Here is a 21,274-nt window from a genome sequence, read left to right as displayed (position 1 = left end):
GAGGATGTCCTACAAAGACACAACGAGGAACTCCTACCAAGACACAGCGAGGATGTCCTACAAAGACACAGCGAGGATGTCCTACAAAGACACAGCGAGGATCTCCTACAAAGACACAGCGAGGATGTCCTACAAAGACACAAAGAGGATGTCCTACAAAGACACAGCGAGAATGTTCTACAAAGACACAGGGAGGATGTCCTACAAAGACACAGCGAGGATGTCCTACAAAGACACAGCGAGGATGTCCTACAAAGACACAACGAGGAACTCCTACAAAGACACAGCGAGGATCTCCTACAAAGACACAGCGAGGATCTCCTACAAAGACACAGCGAGGATGTCCTACAAAGACACAACGAGGAACTCCTACCAAGACACAGCGAGGATGTCCTACAAAGAGACAGCGAGGATGTCCTACAAAGACACAGCGAGGATGTCCTACAAAGACACAGCGAGGATGTCCTACAAAGACACAGCGAGGATGTCCTACAAAGACACAAAGAGGATGTCCTACAAAGACACAGCGAGAATGTTCTACAAAGACACAGGGAGGATGTCCTACAAAGACACAGCGAGGATGTCCTACAAAGACACAGCGAGGATGTCCTACAGAGACACAGCGAGGATGTCCTACAGAGACACAGCGAGGATGTCCTACAAAGACACAGCAAGGATGTCCTACAAAGACACAGCGAGGATGTCCTACAAAGACACAGCGAGGATGTCCTACAAAGACACAGCGAGGATGTCCTACAAAGACACAGCGAGGATGTCCTACAAAGACACAACGAGGAACTCCTACCAAGACACAGCGAGGATGTCCTACAAAGACACAGCGAGGATGTCCTACAAAGACACAGCGAGGATCTCCTACAAAGACACAGCGAGGATGTCCTACAAAGACACAAAGAGGATGTCCTACAAAGACACAGCGAGAATGTTCTACAAAGACACAGGGAGGATGTCCTACAAAGACACAGCGAGGATGTCCTACAAAGACACAGCGAGGATCTCCTACAAAGACACAGCGAGGATGTCCTACAGAGACACAGCGAGGATGTCCTACAGAGACACAGCGAGGATGTTCTACAAAGACACAGCGAGGATGTTCTACAAAGAGACAGCGAGGATGTCCTACAAAGACACAGCGAGGATGTTCTACAAAGACACAGCGAGGATCTCCTACAAAGACACAGCGAGGATGTTCTACAAAGACACAGCGAGGATGTCCTACAAAGACACAGCGAGGATCTCCTACAAAGACACAGCGAGGATGTTCTACAAAGAGACAGCGAGGATGTCCTACAAAGACACAGCGAGGATGTCCTACAAAGACACAGCGAGGATGTCCTACAAAGACACAGCGAGGATGTCCTACAAAGACACAGCGAGGATGTCCTACAAAGACACAGCGAGGATGTCCTACAAAGACACAGCGAGGATGTCCTACAAAGACACAGCGAGGATGTCCTACAGAGACACAGCGAGGATCTCCTACAAAGACACAGCGAGGATGTTCTACAAAGACACAGCGAGGATGTCCTACAAAGACACAGCGAGGATGTCCTACAAAGACACAGCGAGGATGTCCTACAAAGACACAGGGAGGATGTCCTACAAAGACACAGCGAGGATGTCCTACAAAGACACAGCGAGGATGTCCTACAAAGACACAGCGAGGATGTCCTACAGAGACACAGCGAGGATCTCCTACAAAGACACAGCGAGGATGTTCTACAAAGACACAGCGAGGATGTCCTACAAAGATACAGCAGAGATGTCCAATAAAGACACAGCGAGGATGTCCTACAAAGACACAGCGAGGATGTTCTACGAAGGCGGATAGTATGACTGGGGTGTACTCACCATTCAGCTGTACAGAGTCCGTACTTCCCGGAAAATTATTCCCAACCAGATCCGTCAGATAATGCCGATATCTGCAAATAAGACAGCAGAGAAGAACACAATGTGTGCGTGAGAAAAACAGGAAGGTGGGGGGGGGGGTGGAGGACAATGGGGGGGGGGGGAAGACAGGATGATCGATGGGAAGGGAGAGGAGAGAGGGGTCCAGAAGGGGTGACTTCTGCACAAGACAACTTACTTGGCCAATCGATGAAGAGGAAGGTCCAGAAGTTCTTCCAGGGTTTTGCCTTGAAATTCTGGACGCGATTCTTGCAATTTCTTAAAACGTGCAAAAGATTTATTCTTCTTTGTCTGGGTCTAAAATGAAAACATTAATCCAGAGAGATGGCATTTCCATACAGAGAGAGAGAGAGACACACACGAGTCCAGCAATTCCATACAGAGAGAGAGGAGAGAGAGAGAAGGGTCCGGCATTTCCATGCAGAGAGAGAGAGAGAGAGATGGGTCCGGCATTTCCATACAGAGAGAGAGAGAGAGACACACACGAGTCCAGCAATTCCATACAGAGAGAGAGGAGAGAGAGAGAAGGGTCCGGCATTTCCATGCAGAGAGAGAGAGAGAGACACACACGAGTCCAGCAATTCCATACAGAGAGAGAGGAGAGAGAGAGAAGGGTCCGGCATTTCCATGCAGAGAGAGAGAGAGAGAGATGGGTCCGGCATGTCTATACAGAGAGAGAGAGACAGGTCTGGCATTTCCATACAGAGAGAGAGAGAGAGAGACGGGTCCGGCATTTCCAGAAAGAGAGAGAGATGGGTCTGACATTTCCACACAACACTCCTCACCTGTACAGCCTGAGATCCCACCTCTCACCTGTAAAGCCTGAGATCCTACCTCTCACCTGTACAGCCTGAGATCCTACCTCTCACCTGTAAAGCCTGAGATCCTACCTCTCACATGTACAGCCTGAGATCCCACCCCTCACCTGTACAGCCAGAGATACCACCCTTCACCTATACAGCCAGAGATCCCACCCCTCACCTGTACAGCCCGAGATCCCACCCCTCACCTATACAATCAGAGATCCCACCCCCTCAACTTTACAGCCTGAGATCCCACGTCTCACCTGTACAGCCTGAGATCCCACCCCCTCATCTGTACAGCCAGATATACCACCCCTCACCTATACAGCCTGAGATCCCACCCCCTCACCTGTACATTCCGACATCCCACCCCCTCACCTGTACACCAGAAATAACACTTCTCTCCTGTTCAGCCCAAGATCCCACCCCCTCCCCTGTACAGCCAGAAATCCCACCCCCTCTCCTGCATAGCCAGAGATCGCACCCCCCTCACCTGTACAGCCAGAGATCCCACCCCCCTCACCTGTACAGCCAGAGATCCCACCCCCTCTCCTGCACAGCCAGAGATCCCACCTCCTCTCCTGCACAGCCAGAGATCCCACCTCACCTGTACACCAGAAATATCACTCCTCGCCTCTACAGCCCAAGATCTCACCCCTCACCTGTACAGCCAGAGATCCCACCCCCTCACCTGTAAAGCCAGAGATCCCACCCCCTCTCCTGCACAGCCAGAGATCGCACCCCCTCGCCTGTACGCCAGAAATAACTGGATTTTTGTAAGAACTTACCATAAAATACTTTTCTCTGAAGTCCATTGACAGATGCAGCTCTCATACTTCTTATCCATTCGGTTATGCTGCCCCCTGCAGGAGTAGTTCTAGGTAGGAAAAAAAGCAATTCACTGCTCCCGGGGCTGTCCCCATAGGCATAACCCACACATTCTGCTCCAGCAAACCAGTTTTGTTGCAAGCAGTGAAAAAAAATTACAAAAACCATCCGCATATCAGAAGGGTGGGTGCTGCGTCTGTCAATGGACTTCAGAGAAAAGGATTTTAGGGTAAGTTCTTTCAAAAATCCAGTTTTCTCTATCATCCATTGACAGACGCAGCTCTCATACTTCTTATCCATTGGGACGTCCCAAAGCAGTGTAGGCATGAGGGGTGGGGAGAACGCAACCAGATAGTAACGTAAACTCCAAAGGCTAAACTTAGCCAACTGGGTAACATAAAGCTCAATTAAACAGGAGCTCCCCCATGAAAGAAAAACCCCTAAAGAGAAAAAAAAATTTCTCTTATGAAAACGGCAGCCTACAAAATCTTGCGGCCAAAGGAAGCAACTGAAGATGCCAAAAAATCTAACTTGTAGAATTTTGTAAAAGTCTGCACAGACGACCAAGTTGTTGCTTTCCAAACCTGCACTACTGAGGCCTGATGGCGAAAAGCCCAAAAGGGAACTCAGCATTCTAATGCGCCTTCACAGGGAAAGAAGGAACCTGATTCTTGAATGAATAAGCCCGAACAACGGTCTGCCTGATCCATCTGGATATGGTCGCAGCAGACGCAGCCAAACCTTTTCGAGGTCCTTCAGTAAGCACAAAGAGAGAGTCCGATTTCCTAAAAGACTCAGATAACGTCAGATAAACCCTTATCGCCTGAAACACATCCAGAGAGTGCAAGGCAACTTACTTGGGATGCTTGGGCTTAGGACATAGGGAAGGCAACACAATGTCTTCATTGAGATAAAAATCCGACACCACCTTAGGGAGAATAGAAGGACTAGGACGGAGTACCACTTTATCTCTGTGGACCACACAATAAGGCGAACGACAGGACAGCGCCGCCAACTCAGACACTCTGCGAGCAGAAGTAATAGCCACCAGAAAGGCAACAGAGAAATCTCCCAAATATTCTCAAAAGGAGGCTTTTGAAGAACAGACAAAACTAGATTGAGATCCCACGGAGGCAACGGGATCTCCTCTGAGGAGCCAGATGACGCACCCCCTGAATAAAAGTGCGAATCAAGCTATTAGTAACCAAGGGACGTTGGAAGTAAATAGCCAAGGTCGACACCTGACCCTTGATATTGCCCAAAGCCAACCACTGCTCAACCCCTTTCTGTAAAAAGGCCAAAACTCTAGCTATATAAACAAGCGAGGGTGCAGGTGCAGCGATTCATACCATGAAATGTACGATTTCCACGTACGATGATAGATCTTCCTGGAAGGTTGATTTCCTGGCCCTTCAAAAGTGTAGTAATGACCAAGTCAGAAAGACCTCTATGCCTCAACACCTTGCTTTCAACAGCCACGCCATTAAAGCCAGCGACCGTAAAGCAGGATGGAAGATCGGTCCCTGGGACTGCAGATCCTCCCGCAGAGGAAGTCTCCATGGAGGATCCACAACCATATTTACTAGGACTGTGTACCAAGACCGCCGAGGCTAGTCTGGGGCCACCAGAATGACCGGAATTCCTTCCACCGCCACCCTGCGAAGAAACCTCGGCAGAATGAGCGGAGGGTAGGCATAATCAGCGGATACTGGCTCCAAGGAGCCACCAAAGCGTCTGTTGCGTTTGCCAGAGGATCCCGAGACCTGGCCACAAACCTCTGGACGCTGTAAGATTCTGGTACCCTTGGTACCCTTATTTCCCATTTCTACCTTAATATTGCGTCCCACCTTGCTAACTAGGTGGAATGCATACACCTTTAAGAACAATGACATCATTGCCGAGCGCCGCTATAAGCGGCTATTTCAATCGCCGGTTTTCTCTCACTCATTGCTCGTTCAAACCGCATGCTTGACCAGTCTTGTCCAATGCTGCCGGAGCTTCTAGCTATTCCTTTGACTGAAAAAAAACGGAACCTCGCTACCGATCCCGTATCTCGCTACCGGATCACTCTCTTGCTACTGGACCTTGCTACTACTAACCCAACTAGTGATAAGTACCCCACAGGGGATTTCTTCCTAACTAACTTACACTATCTACCTCTGCATACTAAAGGACTGTTACTATGTAAGCACTATTTCTATCATCTGCATAACTTCATAGATTGCTAGCTCTTGAGCCTACCATCATCTACATCATTGCACTAGGTTACTCTCTCTTGTATACTTCATCTGCTGTCCCCTACCACCTGTTACTATACATGATTGCTAAACCTATCTGCATACTACCTATCATCACCTACCACTCTCCTGAATATTACTACTGAGTGCTCACCATTTCTAACGCCTGTCTCTCACCTCTATTCTATCATATACATCCTATCACTCCAGGAACATCATATTGAGTGTATGTATATTTGCATAAAGCAGGCTGTGCACGGTGATGAGTCCTGAGAGTTGGATATGTTTGTTCAACACATCTCTACATGACTACTGAGTGTAATAATTCTGCAGCTACAAATCCATTAACTAACAAAAAACGCAAGAGCGTTACAGACGCAAACAGATCCACCTCTGGAATCCCCCACCGGGCACACAGGAGATGAAACACCTCCAGATGAAGAGACCATTCCCCTTGATCCAGCACCTGACGACTCAGGTAATCCTCCTACCAATTCTCCACACCCGGAATATGGACTGCGGAAAGAGACGGAAACATTGTCTTCTGCCCATACCAGAATCTCGGCCACCTCCTTGGCCGTCAGGACTCTCTTGGTGCCCCCTTAATGATTGATGTAAGCCACAGCCGTGGCAATGTCCGATTGTATCCGAACCGGAGAACCGTGTAGCCGACTCGTCCAGGGGAACAGGCACAGCTTGATCGCTCTGAGTGCCAAAATATAGATTGGCAAGGAATACTCTTCTGTCGGCCAAGTCAACTGGGCACAGAGCTTCCCCAGCACTTCACTCCAGCCTGACAGGCTGGTGTCCATGGTGACCACCGTCCAGAACAGCGGCAGGAAGGACTTGCCCTGACACAAAGCTGGCGACTGGATCCACCAGGATAGAGCTTACCTCGTGAGATGGCTCAAACAAATCTTCTGGCCCAACGAGCGAGGGTCCCTGTTCCATTTTGAAAGAATCTCTTTCTGCAGAGGCATTGAGTGAGACTGAGCAAACGAGACCACCTCAAAGGTCGATACCATCAGACTCAGGGCCCTCATGCAAGTCCGTAGGGAAGACCAATCGGTTTCCATCAGCAACCTGATCGCCCCTTCCAACTTCTGAAGCTTTTTCAAGGGAAGAAATACCTTCGTCAGGGCGGAGTTGAGAGTCAGTCCCAGATAAGTGACCTGTACGGATGGCGTCAGAGCAGATTTTTTTAAATTGATCGTCCACACGGATTCCTGAAAGGTCTGAACTTTGATTGAGATGTTGCCCAACAGATCCGAATTAAAGTCTGCTCGTAACAGGAAATCGTCCAGATATCCCAAGCTTGCAATCCCTCTCTGATGTAACAAGGCCAGCACCGCTGCCAGGACCTTGGTAAAAACTCTGGGAGTTGAGGCGAGACCAAAGGGTAACGCCACAAATTGAAAATGCTCCTCTGCCACCGCAAAGCGGAGGAATCGTTGGTGTCCCTTGAAGATGGGGATGTGCAAGTACGCATCCTTGATATGGAAGGAGGCCAGAAAATCCCCCTGATTCAAAGATGCCACCACCGACTGAATGGACTCCATTCGAAACTTCTGCACCCGCTCAAAGCGGTTCAAAGCCTTGAGGTCCAGGATTGTACGCACCTTGCCCTCCTTTCTGGGCACCGTGAACAGGTTTGAATAGAAACCTTGAAAGCGTTCCGGCGGAGGAACCGGCACAATCACTCCTCGAACAAGGAGATCCTGCACAACCTCCCGGAGACCCTTCAAACGATCCACAGACAGGTGAAGACTTGACTGAAAGAACCTGTTCGCCGGCCGGGACTGAAATTCGATCTTGTACCTGGAATTAATCAGTTTGTGAACCCAATTGTCTTGAACGAAAGAAAGTCCAGGGTTCCTGAAAGAAGCGCAGACGTCCCCCCACCCCATAAACGGGTGAGGCGCCCCTTCATGCTAAAGAGGACTTGTTTGCAGAACCGGACTAAGTGGTCTTGGGCTTACCCCAGGGCTTCTTAGGCCCTCCGGAAGCTCTGAACGGCTTACCTTTTTCTTGTGCCCCGAAGGCACGAAAAAAAAAAGTATATGAGCGGTGAAGGAAGGCTTGAGGAAGAAGAGTACTCTTCCCACCAGTCAGACCCTTGATCAACTCATCCAGCGAGTGGCCAAATAATCGCTCTCCCAGAAAAGTAAGATCTGTCAGGGCTTTCTTGGAAGCCTGGTCAGCCGACAAGCTCTTCACTGAAACCATGCGTCTTAATGCATTCCCCACAGCTGACACTCTGGCCACCAGGGGAGCCGCATCCAAGGACGCATCACACAGGAACACCAGGTCCTGGGCCATCTGGTCCATAAGTTCCATCAGCTCCGGGGGAACTATGTCAGGATCCAAATACCCCTTCAGAACCTTCACCCATTCCGTAACCATCTGTGATACCAAAACAGACACAAAAAACGGTTTCAGAATAGAACCCGCCAAGACATGAAGATGGCGGGAAAGGGATTCAACCCGCCTGTCCACCGGATCCGTAAAAACCTGGGAATCTTCCACAGGCACTATATTAGATTTGTTCAACCTGGAGACCGGATGATCCACCTTGGGCGGTACCGTCCAATGGTTGGAAACCGCCTCAGCAAAGAGATAGTGGCGTTTGAAGCGTGCTTGATGCGCCGCCATTGGTCATTAACAATATCATGAAAATTCTCGGGACAAGGAAAAACCTTGCCCAATTTTTGGGTCTTGCGTGAGCCAAAAGACACCCGCGTCCCCGCCGGTGTGGGCTCATCTGCCATTTTCAAAGTTTCCCTTACTGAAATAATCAGGGCTTTCACCAAAGCGTGTTCCTGCGCCGCAGCTGAAGAGGACAGGTCCTCTTCCCCATCCGATTGTGAGGACAGTGACCCCTCAGGTAGGGGGGCGTCCGTGGCGACCATATAAGTCTCTGAATCAGAGGACCCCACCGATGATGGAGAAGGTAGTGGCTGTTTTCAGCTAGTAACCTTTTTTATTACAAAATCAAACCTGGTCGCCAGGCTTTCCAGTGCTGCTGAAATCGCGGCCAGCGACTGCGAGCCGGAAGGTCCCGTAGTCGCACTAAGGGGGTCTGAGGGTGAATTCACTGCTTGGGACTCCATATTCATTGAAACAGAAAAAAGGAGTACTGTCACTTTAAAGACGCTAGCCGCGGTATGCGGAGTCCCCTTTAAATATATACCGACAACAGAGTGTGCAGGGATATGCCCACAAAGACCCCAGTACTGTAACCCCACCAAAAAAAACCTCCTGAATCGGAGTGTGCGGCAGGAAGTCAGAGTCACAGGATATGACATTAGCCTGGAATGTGAAAGGTCAGCTCCATAGGGCCACACAAAAATGGCTGCCAATGCAAATCAATGGGAAGCACAGGGAGAATGGCTGCCCCATACAAGTCAATGGGAAAAATATATTACATTGCCCACACTAAAGATGGCGGCACCCACGGCATGCCATGTGGTCAGGGACCCCCAATATGAGGGCCCAAGGGATCTACAACCAGACCCATTGGGAAAAAGGTACCATTTGCATCCCCCCCCCCCTTGGACGCCCCAGCTATAGCGCCCCTCAGGGGACGGGAGAGGGGGACAGGGCTGGGTATCCTGACAGGCTAGGGGGATCTTTTGGGAAGTCCAGGTCCCATTATCCCCAGGAGAGGGCCCACCTCCGGGCAGACCACCTCCCACCCAGAGTGGGGGTGCTGCTAGCCGAGAGGTACGCTGCGACTCAGGGTGTTCCAGTTCGTCGCATCCCGGCGAGACATCCACTCGCAAGCTCATCCCCATCCAAAAAGGGGCTCTGTCGCGGCGAGGCCTAGTGCGGGACTATAACCTGCTCACGCTCATAGGCCAGGCTGGGAGACCTTAAGGATCTATATTATCCAGTGTGAAACCTCAGCCGGCATTGCTTGCAGATCACCGGGAGGATCCCCCTGAACACTAACTAGTTAAGTGAGTAATGAGAAATAAAACAAAAATATTCTTAAAAGAATAAAAAAAACTGAGACCGAAGTCCCAGCAGGAAACCTAGATCCTACTCCTTCTCTAGGCAGAAACAAACTGATGTGCTGGAGCAGAGGGTGTGGGTTATGTCTATGGGGACAGGCCCGTGGGCGTGGTGAATTGCTTTTTATCCTGCCGAGAAGTACTCCTACAGGGGGCAGCATAACCCAATGGATAAGAAGTATGAGAGCTGCGTCTGTCAATGGACGATAGAGAAATCACTCCTCGCCTCTACAGCTCGATATCCCGCCCCTCACCTGTACAGCCCGAGATCCCACCCCCAACTGTACAGCCAGAGATCCCACCACCTCACCTGTACGCCAGAAATATCACTCCTCACCTGTTCAGCCCAAGAACCCACCCCTTCACCTGTACAGCCAGAGATCCCACCCCCTCACCTGTACAACCAGAGATCCCACCCCCTCTCCTGAACAGCCCGAGATCCCACCCCCTCACCTGTACAGCTAGAGATCCCACCCCCTCACCTGAACAGCCCGAGATCCCACCCCCTCACCTGTACAACCAGAGATCCTACCCCTCACCTGAACAGCCCGAGATCCCACCCCCTCACCTGTAGCGCCAGAGATCCCACCCCCTCACCTGTACAACCAGAGATCCCACCCCCTCACCTGTACAACCAGAGATCCCACCCCTCACCTGAACAGCCCGAGATCCCACCCCCTCACCTGTACAGCTAGAGATCCCACCCCCTCACCTGAACAGCCCGAGATCCCACCCCCTCACCTGTACAACCAGAGATCCTACCCCTCACCTGAACAGCCCGAGATCCCACCCCCTCACCTGTAGCGCCAGAGATCCCACCCCCTCACCTGTACAACCAGAGATCCCACCCCTTCACCTATACAACCAGAGATCCCACCGCCTCACCTGTATGCCAGAAATATCACTCCTCACCTGTTCAGCCCAAGAACCCACCCCTCACCTGTACAGCCGGAGATCCCACCCCCTCACCTGAACAGCCCGAGATCCCACCCCCTCACCTGTACAGCTCGAGAGCCCACCCCCTCACCTGAACAGCCCGAGATCCCACCCCCTCACCTGCACAACCAGAGATCCCACCCCCTCACCTGAACAGCCCGAGATCCCACCCCCCTCACCTGTAGAGCCAGAGATCCCACCCCCTCACCCGAACAGCCCAAGATCCCACCCCCTCACCTGTACAACCATAGATCCCACCCCTTCACCTATACAACCAGAGATCCCACCGCCTCACCTGTACGTCAGAAATATCACTCCTCACCTGTTCAGCCCAAGAACCCACCCCTCACCTGTACAGCCGGAGATCCCACCCCCTCACCTGTACAACTGGAGATCCCACCCCCTCACCTGTTCAGTCCAAGAACCCACCCCTCACCTGTACAACCAGAGATCTTACCCCCTCACCTGTACAACCAGAGATCCCACCGCCTCACCTGTATGCCAGAAATATCACTCCTCACCTGTTCAGCCCAAGAACCCACCCCTCACCTGTACAGCCAGAGATCCCACCCCCTCACCTGAACAGCCCGAGATCCCACCCACTCACCTGTACAGCCAGAGATCCCACCCCCTCACCTATACAACCAGAGATTCCCACCCCTTCACCTATACAACCAGAGATCCCACCGCCTCACCTGTATGCCAGAAATATCACTCCTCACCTGTTCAGCCCAAGAACCCACCCCTCACCTGTACAGCCAGAGATCCCACCCCCTCACCTGTACAACCAGAGATCCCACCCCCTCACCTGTACAGCCCGAGATCCCACCCCTCACCTGTACAGCCCGAGATCCCACCCCCTTACCTTAACAGCCCGAGATCCCACCGCCTCACCTGTACGCCAGAAATATCACTCCTCACCTGTTCAGCCAGAGATCCCACCCCCTCACCTGTACAACCAGAGATCCCACCGCCTCACCTGCACAGCCAGAGATCCCACCCCCTCACCTGCACAGCCAGAAATATAATTCCTTACCTGTACGGCCTAAGACTACACCCCTCATGTGTATAGGTAGATCCCCCAACCCTCACCTGTAAAGAAGCCTTTCTGCCCCCCCCCCCCACTAGGAAGGGATTGAGTAATGTAATGTAAAGATATATGGGGAATACCTGCACTGCACAACGTGTGGCGTCTATGCAATCCGCGTGCTTCTTATACAGGTGCAAATACTGCGAGAACTTCTCAAACCCAGAGCCAGACGAGTTCCGTTCCAGAGACGTCAGAAGAGACCTACAACATAACACAGAGTCACTGCTCCGCCCCCACACAGTCACTGCTCCGCCCCCTCACAGTCACTGCTCCGCCCCCACACAGTCACTGCTCGACCCCCACACAGTCACTGCTCCACCCCCTCCCACCAGAGACATTAGAAGAGACCTACAACATAACACAGTCACTGCTCCGCCCCCACAGAGTCACTGCTCCGCCCCCACACAGTCACTGCTCCACCCCCTCCCACCAGAGACATCAGAATAGACCGACAACATAACACAGAGTCACTGCTCCGCCCCCACACAGTCACTGCTCCACCCCCACACAGTCACTGCTCCACCCCCACACAGTCACTGCTCTTCCCCCACACAGTCACTGCTCCGCCCTTCTCTCCAACAGAGTCACTGCTCCACCCTCACACAGTCACTGCTCCGCCCCCTCCCACCAGAGACATCAGAAGAGACCTACAACATAACACAGATTTACTGCTCTGGCCCCACACAGCCACTGATCCACCCCCACACAGTCACTGCTCCGCCCCCACACAGTCACTGCTCCGCCCTTTTCCCCACCAGAGTAACTGCTCAACCCTCCTCCTACCAGAGACATCGGAAGAGACCTACAAAATAACACACAGTCACTGCTCCGCCCCCACACAGTCACTGCACCGCCCCCACACAGTCACTGCTCCGCCCCCACACAGTCACTGCACCGCCCCCACACAGTCACTGCACCGCCCCCACACAGTCACTGCTCCACCCCCACACAGTCACTGCTCTTCCCCCACACAGTCACTGCTCCGCCCTTCTCTCCACCAGAGTCACTGCTCCGCCCCCACAGAGTCACTCCTCTGCCCTCCTCCCACCAGAGACATCAGAATAGACCTACAACATAACACAGAGTTGTTGCTACGCCTCCACACAGTCACTGCTCCGCCCCCCCCCCCCACACAGTCATTACTCCACCCTTCTCTCCACCAGAGTCAATTCTCTGCCCCCACAGAGTCACTCCTCTGCCCTCCTCCCACCAGAGACATCAGAATAGACCTACAACATAACACAGATTTACTGCTCTGCCCCCACACAGTCACTGATCCACCCCCACACAGTCACTGCTCCGCCCCCACACAGTCACTGCTCAACCCCCGAGTCACTGCTCCCCCCCACACAGTCACTGCTCAGCCCCACAGAGTCACTGCTCCGCCCCCACACAGTCACTGCTCAACCCCCGAGTCACTGCTTCCCCCCACACAGTCACTGCTCAGCCCCACAGAGTCACTGCTCCGCCCCCACACAGTCACTGCTCAACCCACGAGTCACTGCTCCCCCCCACACAGTCACTGCTCAGCCCCACAGAGTCACTGCTCCGCCCCCACACAGTCACTGCTCAGCCCCACAGAGTCACTGCTCCGCCCCCACACAGTCACTGCTCAGCCCCACAGAGTCACTGCTCCGCCCCCACACAGTCACTGCTCCGCCCCCACAGAGTCACTGCTCCACTTTCTTCCCACCAGATACATCAGAAGAGAACTACAACATAACACAGAGTCACTGCTCCGCCCCCACACAGTCACTGCTCAACCCCCGAGTCACTGCTCCCCCCCACACAGTCACTGCTCAGCCCCACAGAGTCACTGCTCCGCCCCCACACAGTCACTGCTCAGCCCCACAGAGTCACTGCTCTGCCCCCACACAGTCACTGCTCCGCCCCCACAGAGTCACTGCTCCACTTTCTTCCCACCAGATACATCAGAAGAGAACTACAACATAACACAGAGTCACTGCTCCGCCCCCAAACAAACACTGTTCTGCCCCCACAGAGTCACTGCTCCGCTCCCAGAGTCACTGCTCCCTGCTCCTCCCCACCACTGCCTCGCCCTTCTGACCAGAGACCTACAACATAATACAGTTACTGCTCCGCCCCCACACAGTCACTGCTCCACCCCCACAGAGTCACTGCTCCACCTTCCTCCCACCAGAGACATCAGAAGAGATCTACAAGATAACAGAGTCACTGCTCCGCCCCCTTCCCAACCATCCATTACAACTCTTCCCCACCCAATCTCCTCCTCCTCCTGTGACCTATCCCACCACCTACTATACCTGTCCCCACCCAATCCCCTCCTCCTCCTGTGACCTCTCCAACCACCTACTATACCTGTCCCCCACCCAATTTTCTCCTCCTCCTGTGACCACCTCCAACCACCTACTATACCTGTACCCCACCCAATCTCCTCCTCCTCCTGTGACCTATCCAACCACCTACTATACCTGTCCCCCACCCAATCTCCTCCTCCTCCCCCTACGACCTGTCCAACCCCCTACTATACCTGTCCCCCACCCAGTCTCCTCCCCCTCGGCCCTCACCTGTGGACTCGGAGGATGCTGGGAATTGTGCCGCATATACCCTGCTGGGCAATTTTCAGGTTTCCGCAGCGCGCTCTGAAGACTTCATCGTAATACTGGAAGGAGAAGACAGATCTGACTTCATTCACAAAGCTTTATATCAGGAGAACAACCTTCATATTCAGCCATGTGGCTGGAATCTTCGGATTTCATCGTCTGAAAATAACTGTCACTTTTGTGTAATGGAAGGCTCCTTGCGGTGGTGCCAGCCTGGTGAGTGACGTCTATGAAATACATCTGACATTTACACCGATGACATCTGTTTATTAGTGGAACTAAACCCTCCTCTCCTTTATAACCAAGGGAGCTGCCATCTTGTTTGATCTGCGGTTGCCATGGGACTGCACATGTGATCAGTTATGACACCAGCCATCTGATGGCTTAAAAGTTCAGTTGGGAGCACAAGCAACTGTGACATTTATAAGGCTGGGGGCCATGCCCCGATGGATTGCTGGGGGCCGCGCCCCGATGGATTGCTGGGGGCCACGCCCCGATGGCTTGCTGGGGGCCACACCCCAATGGATGGTTGGAGACCACAGTCCAAAAGCTGGAGAGTGCTTTAATCCAGAACAGATAATCTGCATTGCTGCGTCTCTACCTGAGAGGGGCGTCTCTACCTGAGAGGGGGCATCTCTACCTGAGAGGGGGCGTCTTACCTGAGAGGGGGCGTGTTACCTGAGAGGGGGCGTCTTACCTGAGAGGGGGCGTCTTACCTGAGAGGGGGCGTCTTACCTGAGAGGGGGCGTCTTACCTGAGAGGGGGCGTCTCTACCTGAGAGGGGGCATCTTACCTGAGAGGGGCGTCTCTACCTGAGAGGGGCGTTTTTAACCTGAGAGGGGCGTCTCTACCTGAGAGGGGGCGTCTCTACCTGAGAGGGGCGTCTCTACCTGAGAGGGGGCGTCTCTACCTAAGAGGGGCGTCTTACCTGAGAGGGGTGTCTTACCTGAGAGGGAACGTCGCTACCTGAGAGGTGCGTCGCTGCCTGAGATGGGCTTCTCTGCCTGAGAGGGGCGTCTCTACCTGAGAGGGGGCGTCTCTACCTGAGAGGGGAGCGTCTCTACCTGAGAGGGGCGTCTCTACCTGAGAGGGGGCGTCTCTACCTGAGAGGGGCGTCTCTACCTGAGAGGGGGCGTCTCTACCTAAGAGGGGCGTCTTACCTGAGAGGGGTGTCTTACCTGAGAGGGAACGTCGCTACCTGAGAGGTGCGTCGCTGCCTGAGATGGGCTTCTCTGCCTGAGAGGGGCGTCTCTACCTGAGGAGGGTGTCTCTACCTGAGAGGGGGGCGTCTCTACCTGAGAGGGGGGCGTCTCTACCTGAGAGGGGGGCGTCTCTACCTGAGAGGGGGGCGTCTCTACCTGAGAGGGGGCGTCTTACCTGAGAGGGGCGTCTCTACCTGAGCGGGGGCGTCTTACCTGAGAGGGGCGTCTCTACCTGAGAGGTGCGTCTCTACCTGAGAGGGGGCATTTTACCTGAGAGGGGGCGTCTCTACCTGAGAGGTGCGTCTCTACCTGAGAGGGGCGTCGCTACCTGAGAGGTGCGTCTCTACCTGAGAGGGGCGTCTCTACCTGAGAGGGGCGTCTCTACCTGAGAGGGGTGTTGCTACCTGAGAGGGGCGTCTCTACCTGAGAGGGGCGTCGCTACCTGAGAGGGGGCGTCGCTACCTGAGAGGGGGCGTCTTTACCTGAGAGGGGGGCGTCTCTACCTGAGAGGGGGCGTCTCTACTTTAGAGGGGGCGTCTTTACCTGAGAGGGGGGTGTCTCTACCTGAGAGGGGGCGTCCTTTACCTGAGTGGGGGCGTCTCTACCTGAGAGGGGGCGTCTCTACCTGAGAGGGGGCGTCTCTACCTGAGAGGGGCGTCTCTACCTGAGAGGGGCCGTCTCTACCTAAGAGGGGCGTCTTACCTGAGAGGGGAGTCTCTACCTGAGAGGTGCGTCGCTACCTGAGAGGTGCGTCGCTACCTGAGAGGTGCGTCTCTACCTGAGAGGGGCGTTGCTACCTGAGAGGGGCGTCTCTACCTGAGAGGGGCGTCTTTACCTGAGAGGGGGCGTCTCTACCTGAGAGGGGGCGTCTTTACCTGAGAGGGGGCGTCTTTACCTGAGAGGGGGCGTCCTTTACCTGAGTGGGGGCGTCCTTTACCTGAGTGGGGGCGTCGCTACCTGAGATGGGCTTCTCTGCCTGAGAGGGGCGTCTCTACATGAGGAGGGCGTCTCTACCTGAGAGGGGGGCGTCTCTACCTGAGAGGGGGGCGTCTCTACCTGAGAGGGGGGCGTCTCTACCTGAGAGGGGGGCGTCTCTACCTGAGAGGGGGGCGTCTCTACCTGAGAGGGGGGCGTCTCTACCTGAGAGGGGGGGCGTCTCTACCTGAGAGGGGGGCGTCTCTACCTGAGAGGGGGGGCGTCTCTACCTGAGAGGGGGGCATCTTACCTGAGAGGGGGGCGTCTTACCTGAGAGGGGCGTCTCTACCTGAGAGGGGGCGTCTTACCTGAGAGGGGGCGTGTGACAGTATTCACCGCCACTGGAATTTAAAGACGGATAAGTCATGGGGCTAATGGAGTCTTGCCTCTAGCCTAGAAGCTAAACCTTTATTCCTGTAAACTGTAAGGTACAGGAAGTCCACTCCTTATATGGGCATCCAGGAACTGGTAGAGACAGCATGGCTGCTAATCATTGAAGTGCTTTTGTCTAAAATAGGGTCTGAGACACCTTTTCCATTCACCTATTGTTAACTGTGCTAATGAGCTCACCTGTCTGTCTGTCTGCTTTCAGAGAAACTTATAGGAATGTTGATTAGATGCTAAGGGGGAGGGGGGATTGTCTCACATTGTATATTTTGTAGACTGTATGAGAGTGTAAAACTCTGTTCCTATTGGATGGTGAATATTATGTTCAGTCTTCAACAAGGTCCATCTGGGTGGTAACTTTGTGGGTGAAAACTGTATATAAGTCTTGTTCAATAAAGTTGTTGAGAGTTCCTTCACCTCAATCTAGGGTCCTGTCTCTTATTGGGGGAATCTGCGGCAAGGGATTGCTATGTCCTCCATACTCCCTTAGAGAATCACTGAGCTCTTGTAAGAGCTTGTGTGGAGCTTGTTCTGCTGCACTCTCTGGGGAAAGAGAGGTTCACCCACAGGAACCTGGAGCCTTGTCGTAGGTCCAGGGTGGGTAGGAGATGCCAAGACCCTAGCCAAGCTGCGGCGGTTTGTGGGGTCTGAAGTGGTTACGGTGTCTGGTGGAGTGCTTGGAGCCCTCGGAAAGCACTAGGAGCATCTGTCAACGGAGGTACCTGCTCAGGGGTGTCCTGTTCCGTTACAGGGCGTCTTACCTGAGAGGTGCGTCTCTACCTGAGAGGTGCGTCGCTACCTGAGAGGGGCGTCTCTACCTGAGAGGGGCGTATTACCTGAGAGGTGCGTCTCTACCTGAGAGGGGCGTCGCTACCTGAGAGGGGCGTCGCTACCTGAGAGGGGGCGTCTTTACCTGAGAGGGGGGCGTCTCTACCTGAGAGGGGGCATCTCTACCTGAGAGGGGGTGTCTCTACCTTAGAGGGGGCGTCTTTACCTGAGAGGGGGGCGTCTCTACCTGAGAGGGGTGTCGCTACCTGAGAGAGGTGTCTCTGCTTGAGAGGGGCTTCTTACCTGAGAGAGGCGTCTCTACCTGAGAGGGGCGTCTCAACCTGAGAGGGGCGTCTCTACCTGAGAGGCGCGTCTCTACCTGAGAGGGGCGTCTCTACCTGAGAGGGGCGTCTCAACCTGAGAGGGGCGTCTCTACCTGAGAGGTGCGTCTCTACCTGAGAGGGGCGTCTCTACCTGAGAGGGGCGTCTCAACCTGAGAGGGGCGTCTCTACCTGAGACGTGTGTCTCTACCTGAGAGGGGCGTCTCTACCTGAGAGGGGCGTCTCAACCTGAGAGGGGCGTCTCAACCTGAGAGGGGCGTCTCTACCTGAGAGGGGCGTCTCTTCCTGAGAGGGGCGTCTCTACCTGAGAGGGGCGTCTCTACCTGAGAGGGGCGTCTCTACCTGAGAGGGGTGTCGCTACCTGAGAGGGGCGTCTCTACCTGAGAGGGGCGTCGCTACCTGAGAGGGGCGTCGCTACCTGAGAGGGGGCGTTGCTACTTGAGAGGGGGCGTCTCTACCTGAGAGGGGGCGTCTCTACCTGAGAGGGGGCGTCTCTGCCTGAGAGGGGGCGTCTCTGCCTGAGAGGGGCGTCTCTGCCTGAGAGGAGCTCAGCATGGAATTCTGAAGGGTGTGAAAGAGTAACAGTGAAGGACCTGAGGTCTCATGGACCTGCCCAGTCCATTATAAGTAGGCAGTTGATGAAGGGACGGCGGGTTTAGCGACGGGGGGGGGAGGGTCTATCATCTGACAGTTAATTGGAACCCCGGAGAATTACCTCCTCCTGCCAATGGGTCTTTACTTCAAGAGGAGCTCCAGTCTCCCTAAAAAAATCCTGTAGCTGCTGACTTTTATTAGAAGGACTCTTCCCTGTCCAGGGATCCAGCGATGTCCTCACCTCAGCCAATTCTTCAATGCGCTTCGGGTGCAGGCGCCGGGATCTTAGGTAAGGGAAGCCGGCAGTGAAGTCTTCCGGCTTTATAGCCGGGTTTCCTACTCCGCATTCACAAGCCGCGCTTCGCTTTGTGAATGGTCCTGCAGTCTTCTGGGACCTGTGATGTGTCCCAGAGGGCTGCAGGGGGAAGGGGAGGGGCCAAACTTCAGCACAGATGGCCACAGCAAAACCAGGTTTAATGTGTAAGAAATCCCAAACTAGATGGGATAACATAGCGCTTGCTGGTAAGAACAGGGACAGGTGGGGATAAAATTACAATTAAAAAGGCTAAGATCATAAATATCTAAATTCTATACCCTTAAAATATATATATATATATATACAGTGAATAATTGGATAAATATATAGCAATATAAATAATGTGCCAAGTGAAATCCAAAATAGTTCATAGGTGACTCAGTGATAAATAATCCAAAAGAGTGCCAATAAAAGTGCTTGGTGCTGGATCCTCCAATGGTCCAGGAAATCCAATTATACAGGTGACTTCAAAAAGGATTAGGTGTAAACTCACCAGATATGGTGGCTCTCAACTGCCTTACGACAAAGAGACCAATAATGCTTTTATGACCTTCCAGGTCAGGGAGATGGTAACTGCTGGGCTCTGATCCCTCTCGACCGGAATCCCCCATGCTAGGCCAATAGGGTCCTCAAGGTCCTCCAGGTTAGATTAGGGGAACAAAATAAACAAGCTCCGGATGGTGCAGTACCATTTAGGTTATGTTCCTATATTTACTCCTTCACTGGTAAAGCTGTAAGCGTATAGAACTCCCAAAGGATCCCGACATGTTTCGCAGAGAACCGCTTCTTCAGGGAAATGGGACAACAAAACAGCAAAAGACAATAATTACCGCTTTAGGCCGTCCAAGATCAGTGGTAGCGGCCGGGAAGCTTCCGTGTTCCACGGCCTCCTTCCCCAGAGAGTGCAGCAGAACAAGCTCTTACAAGAGCTCAGTGATTCTCTAAGGGAGTATGGAGGACATAGCAATCCCTTGCAGCAGATTCCCCCAATAAGAGACAGAACTCTAGATTGAGGGTGAAGGAACTCAGCACAACTTTATTGAACAAGAAACAGACTTATATACAGTTTTCACCCACAAGGTTACCGCCCAGATGGACCTTGTTGAAGACTGAACATAATATTCACCATCCAATAGGAACAGAGTTTTACACTCTCATACAGTCTACAAAATATACAATGTGAGACAATCCCCCCTCCCCCTTAGCATCCAATCCACATTCCTATAAGTTTCTCTTAAGGCAGACAGACAGAACAATGGGAGGTCATTAACACTTAACAATGAGACAGGGCAATCCACATTCCCTCCCAATACACAACAAAAGGAAAACCTGTCTGACATTGAAAGATATGTAATATACACAGCATTTAGGAAGAACAGATTTCATGGCAAATGGGAATAAATCTTTATATTTCTATATGGAGATATTGCTGGCAAATATGAAGAAATCCAAACCATTACTTATCTGTCTTTAAATTCCAGTGACGGTGAATACTGTCACAGTGTCTATGATGAGGAAATCCAAACCTCCATCTATGAGGAGGAGATCCCAACCTTCCTCTATGACGAGGAGATCCCAACCTCCGTCTATGATGAGGAGATCCCAACCTCCGTCTATGATGAGGGAATCCCAACCTCCGTCTATGACGAGGAGATCCCAACCTCCGTCTATGATGAGGGAATCCCAACCTCCATCTATGAGGAGGAGATCCCAACCTTCCTCTATGACGAGGAGATCCCAACCTCCGTCTATGACGAGGAGATCCCAACCTCCGTCTATGACGAGGGGATCCCAACCTCCGTCTATGACGAGGAGATCCCAACCTCCATCTATGATGAGGAGATCCCAACCTCTGTCTATGAGGAGAGGATCCCAACCTCCATCTATGAGGAGAGGATCCCAACCTCCGTCTATGACGAGGGGACCCCAACCTCCGTCTATGACAAGGAGATCCCAACCTTCGTCTATGACGAGGAGATCCCAACCTCTGTCTATGACGAGGAGATCCCAACCTCCGTCTATGACGAGGAGATCCCAACCTCCATCTATGACAAGGGGATCCCAACCTCCGTCTATGACGAGGAGATCCCAACCTCCGTCTATGACGAGGAGATCCCAACCTCCGTCTATGACGAGGAGATCCCAACCTCCATCTATGACGAGGAGATCCCAACCTCCGTCTATGACGAGGAGATCCCAACCTCCATCTATGACAAGGGGATCCCAACCTCCATCTATGACAAGGGGATCCCAACCTCCGTCTATGACAAGGG

The 21,274-nt window shown here is 52.9% G+C and overlaps 1 protein-coding gene across 1 annotated transcript in view; it reads right to left on the bottom strand.

Annotated features, from left to right (window-relative positions):
- ARHGEF39 (Rho guanine nucleotide exchange factor 39) overlaps positions 1–21,274 on the bottom strand; it is a 77,540-nt gene that overhangs the window by 45,274 nt on the left and 10,992 nt on the right. The window contains exons 3-6 of the mRNA XM_082261469.1: positions 14,383–14,477; positions 11,914–12,034; positions 2,105–2,223; positions 1,870–1,940 (exon numbers count right to left, since the gene is read on the bottom strand). Of these exons, the coding sequence (XP_082117595.1) occupies positions 1,870–1,940; positions 2,105–2,223; positions 11,914–12,034; positions 14,383–14,477 (406 nt within the window). The remainder of the gene's footprint in view (positions 1–1,869; positions 1,941–2,104; positions 2,224–11,913; positions 12,035–14,382; positions 14,478–21,274) is intronic.

This window comes from Pelophylax lessonae (assembly GCF_965119305.1).
Source record: "Pelophylax lessonae genome assembly, chromosome: 1".
In the NCBI taxonomy this organism is placed as follows: domain Eukaryota; kingdom Metazoa; phylum Chordata; class Amphibia; order Anura; family Ranidae; genus Pelophylax; species Pelophylax lessonae.
The sequence above is the reverse complement of the archived record's forward strand: the minus strand, read 5'-3'. Positions and strand labels throughout refer to the sequence as shown.